General features: G+C 38.1%; 1 protein-coding gene across 2 annotated transcripts; it reads left to right on the top strand.

Moving 5' to 3' along the window:
• Positions 1–234: 234 nt before the first annotated feature.
• NANOG (Nanog homeobox) lies at positions 235–4,419 on the top strand. 2 transcript variants are annotated; one of them, XM_074319545.2, is made up of 4 exons: positions 235–385; positions 2,416–2,675; positions 3,680–3,766; positions 3,955–4,419. In XM_074319545.2, the coding sequence occupies exons 1-4, from the start codon at positions 235–237 to the stop codon at positions 4,351–4,353; spliced, it is 897 nt and encodes a 298-aa protein (XP_074175646.2). In that variant the 3' UTR covers positions 4,354–4,419. The 2 variants fall into 2 exon arrangements, with proteins under 2 accessions (XP_074175646.2, XP_019569025.3); XM_019713466.3 differs by having other exon boundaries at positions 3,907–4,419.
• Positions 4,420–4,981: the final 562 nt, after the last annotated feature.

Below are 4,981 nucleotides of genomic sequence, written 5' to 3'. Positions count from 1 at the left end.
ATTTGGTTGAGCCTTCCTTATAAATCTAGAGTCTACAAAATCCTTACTTTTTGCTAGATAGGGCTGGTTGGGTCCTGTTACTGCAAAGGTGACTCACTTCATTCCATCTTTTTTATACTTCCACATCTGGAGACCTTCATTATTTCTTTAAGCTTTTCCACCTAGATACTTAAGCCCGGGCATTTCTTACAACCTAGGTTGTTGGTTTTTTTCTCTTTTCTTCAACTCCGCAACATGAGTGTGGATCTGGCTTGTCCCCAAAGCCCGCCTTGCCCCGAAGCATCCAATTCTAGGGACTCTTCACCAGAGCCTGAGATTTATGGGCCTGAAGAAAATTATGCATCCTTGCAAATGTCATCTGCTGAGACACTCCACACGGAGAATGGTAAGAAAAAATTGAATTTTTGAAAGCCTCAGTTCCTTAAGAAAAAGAGAAAGAAGGGAAGGGGGGTACAGGTCATCCTTTTCCCTCTTGACCAATTATAGCCCATTCGTAGAAGCTGGTGTCATCTGTTAATCTTTGCAATACCTCTCTTTCAATTGTAATTTAGTGGCGTGTGTCCTTTAACCTATGTCCTAAGTGTCAGTTGTAGTCTGAGACTAGGGACACGGGACTCAGCAAATCAAATGCATACCGTATAGAGAGGGTGCCAAATTATATACACATTTTAAGAAAGGAAAAAACTTAAAATTGTAATACTCAATGTATACCGATAACAAAAGATGAATACAAGTCACGTTTGACTTCTGCAATTACAAGAGGTGCTCTAAGTGGTTACCATCAGTATCCAAACTCTTCTGATTACAGTGAACTATTGCTTGAGCAACGTTGACCAAAGTGTCCACTTGCATACATTTTTTTGGCACCCCCAGTATTTGAGACGTTAACGTGTGTAGGCACTGTGGAAACACAAATGTGTTGTGATAAATAAGCTGATGTATAAATCTTGACTACGTGTTGGGCACACAGTAACAATAAGCATTGCTAAGCCAGAAGTCATAACATCACTCGGGATGAGGGGCGAGGTGTCGGGCGGTGAGCATCACCTTTCTTCCAGAAGTGCCAGAAATGGCATGGCTAATTACATGAATGTTACTTTGTTGAAATGTGTAACTCTCTACTACAGTAGCAGTTGGCTTTTCCCCCACCCTTTGGATGTGTGGGTGTTATTGGGCAGCTCTGTGAGCACATGCAATGTTCCAATGTCCTAAATCAACCCTTTGGTTTCTAAATGATAACTGGGGATGTGGGGGATGCTGAGGATACTGTAAAGCTGGTACTACTTTTTTGGAAATCAATTTGGCAAGAGTTAAAAATAAAAAGATAAATCACTTTTTCCCCTAGAACGCCATTTTTAACCTAGTAAAAAATAGCTTTAAAACTATTTACATTATTACAATGAAACTTAAGTTGTGGAGCAGGAATAAGTAAACAAAATAACCGTTATGTTTGAGTGTTAGATTTTAATGTTACGCTGCTTTCCTAAACTTCGTGTTAATGTCCTTTGGTAATTTCAAACATTGAAAATACAGCGCTGGATTGTGAGAAATAGCTTGGGAATGAGCAAGTGAGCATGTCCTCGTTAGCAAGCCAAGTGCAAGTTTGTAGAGATAATTTTCAGGACACACCCCACTTAAATGTCATTAGTTGAGGACTTTCTTTCTTAGATCTACTTGTAAGAAGCACAAGACTGTGAATTTTTGCCTTCTAAAGCCTGTGCGTTCATACCACGACTAGGGAAGACTTGGAGTTGCGCACTGAGAATTCTTCAGTGCAAGTAAGAATTGAAGTGCCCACTCAACCTAGGTAGTACAGGAAATTAATTTTCTGTTACCAAGTCAATATACGCCAGGTCCTGTGCTAGACAATTTTTATCTGTGATCTCGTTTTAATCAATTAAGAAACTCAGGGAGGAATAATTTTGGAGACAGTCACAGAGCTAATAAAGGGAAAGTCTGGCTTGAAACGGAAGTCTATCAAAATTCATATTACCTGTTAGCTTTGGTATTTAGAACTGGGCAGTAAACTGTTGCTTTTATAGAATTCCCAGAATCTGATCATTAGTTTAAAAAATTAGGTAATGATTAAGATTACAAAAGGAAGTTACGGAAGGAAACAGTAGGTGGGAGTCAAGTAATCTGTTTTGACGTTTATGAACAGCTGGAGAGTAGTCAAAGAGGTTTGAGTCCCAATCTGTCCCTAGCAAATTAGCCATGTCCATTATATACGTAAAAGGGAGACACTGATACACTTACTGGATTGTACAAAGATTGGCAAAATATTCAGAATGATTTAAGAATTGTTACTATCTTGCTCTGATGTTGTGAGGATTTGAAAAATGCTTTGAAAACAATAAATTTGCAAGTTTATTATTTGAAAAGTTTTAGAGAAAAGTATCATTTTATTCCCAGCAGTCTCTCCTCTTCCTTCCTCCATGGATCTGCTTATTCAGAACAGCCCTGATTCTTCCACCAGTCCCAGCGTAATACTACCCACTTCTGTAGAAAACACAGTGAAGAAGGAAGAGAAGGTCCAGGTCAAGAAACAGAAGATCAGAACCGTGTTCTCACAGACCCAGCTCTGTGTACTCAATGAGAGATTTCAGAGACAGAAATATCTCAGCCTCCAGCAGATGCAAGAACTTTCCAACATTCTGAACCTTAGCTACAAACAGGTAGGGTTGTTTTGTTGGCTTTGGAATAAGAAATAAAAATGAAACTAATTTGCAGATAAGCACTGCTAACATCTTTCTGTAGATTCTCCTACAAATAATTTGTTTTAATATGAAAACTGAATGTTTTTGTAACATGTTTCATAACCATCTTTCTTTCATTAAATAGTCTATTGTGTGAATGTGTCATAATTTATTTAACATTTTCTCCTATTGCACAAACCAAAATTGTGAAAACATTTTCAGTTTCATCTTAATCAAAGGAGGTGTGTATATACTCCTGTCTTCAGGTTACGACAGTCCCTAACCAATACGGACCTCATTAAAATAAAAATTGCATCTTTTGTTTTTATGTGTGCATTCGGTTGCTAATGAGGTTAATTATTTTCATACATTTGTTGGCATTTTGTTCAGTAAAATATTTTATGGTTTTCTATTACTGGTGCCGTACTTAGAAAGTCTATTCCATGATTTTATAATATATATTCTTGTGGTCTTCCCATGTTCTAATTTTCTAACTTAAGCTTATAAACCATGTGGAAATTTTATTGTGTGCTCCAATATAACTTGATGTTTTCTAAAGAGTTGTCCTAATGGTGTATTTCATAATTCTTGAAGTAAAATACCACCAGTATCATGAAATATGTAATGTGCTTACATAGGGGAGGCTTTTTTGCAAACAGATTACCTTTAACTGACAAACAGCATCATGAGTAAACCAAAGGGAAGATGGGTAGACGTTTAAATGTGCACTTCCTTGTCAGTAGATTTGCAGTGTGTTGTCTCTAACTGGTTAGTTTTATTAAAAAGCAAACAACTGATTTGAGGGGCTTGAATATTCATTCATAGTGTATTGGTTTGAGATTTTAAAAAGGACTCTAGAAATTAAAATTTTGCTCCTGAGCTTTAGATAGTTGTAGTTAGGGGTAAAAATGTTAATAATATTTGTTCCCTAGCATACCTGTATTTGTCGTATTTTACGTTTTCCTCTCACCTTTTTCCTGCAGATTAAGACCTGGTTCCAGAACCAGAGAATGAAATGTAAGAGGTGGCAGAAATACAACTGGCCAAAGAACAGCAGCTATATGACTCGGGTAACAGGAAACTTATTTTTCTTCTCTATCCTTTCGATGACTTTTTAGTTTTGTCCATTGCTGAAGCATACAACCCCAGCCACAGACAATTCTGATTTCCTTGTACCCTTTCAGTTGGTTAACCCACCATTCTCTTTCAGAAGGGCTCAGCAACTGCAGAGTACCCGGGCCTCTCTTCCTGTCACCAGGGATGCCTGGTGAATGCTTCTGGAAACTTTTCAATGTGGAGCAACCAGGCCTACAATAACCCAACTTGGAACAACCATTCCTGGAACAGCCAATCTTGGAGCTACCATTCCTGGAACAGTCAGACTTGGTGCCCTCAATCCTGGAATAACCAGTCTTGGAACAACCAAGCCTGGAACAATCAGGCCTGGAACAATCAGTTCTACGGTTATGGGGAGGAAGCCCTGCCACCACAGATCCAGTTCCAGCAAAATCGACCTGTCAGTGATTTGGAGGCCACCTTGGAAACTGCTGAGGAAAGCTATGATGTGATACAGCAAACCCCTAAGTATTGTGGTACACAGCAAATCATGGATTTATTCCCAAATTACTCCATGAATATACAGCCTGACGATGTGTGACGATGAGTATATTATGCAATCAATTTGGGCAGTGCCTGCGTCACTTCTAGGATTTTTCTATGTATCTCTGCCTTGATATCCTGCTTCTTTCTCATTATGCCTATTGTGTTAATTTGGAGGGGTGGGAGTGTAGGGTATGACTGGAGTCTAATCAAAGAGGTTCCTGTAGCCTTACTGCTATAAACAAAATGATGATAAAAAATGTCTCTGGCTATAGATAACTAGATATAATAATATTTTGGATATCTTTAGGACCTAGAATCTTGTCTCAAGAACAGAAAGTAAAAGTATAAAGATGTGTGATGAAGGATTAGTCACATATTCTGGGGTTGGGAGGCTTGCTTAAAAACCTCAACTCAGGTGAGAGGTTAATGAGCTATAATATGCTTCATTGATTTCCTCTGCCCCTTTTGCTGTTTTACTACAACGTTTAATTTGTTAATTACTTAAGTATTTGTAAAAGATGTTTTTGTACTTTGCTGTATCACGATAATAGTACCAGTTTGGCTGGTTGGTTTATAAGTTTAAGTGCAAATAAATACAACGTCTATTTTACCTTTAGTTGTCTCTACTATGATTTCACCCAGTGGCCCAATGAGTAAAAATTCGCTAAACCTGCATTTTTGAT

This window comes from Rhinolophus sinicus, chromosome 1 (genome assembly GCF_057876585.1).
Source record: "Rhinolophus sinicus isolate RSI-liver-muscle chromosome 1, RSI-T2T, whole genome shotgun sequence".
NCBI lineage: Eukaryota > Metazoa > Chordata > Mammalia > Chiroptera > Rhinolophidae > Rhinolophus > Rhinolophus sinicus.
The sequence above is the reverse complement of the archived record's forward strand: the minus strand, read 5'-3'. Positions and strand labels throughout refer to the sequence as shown.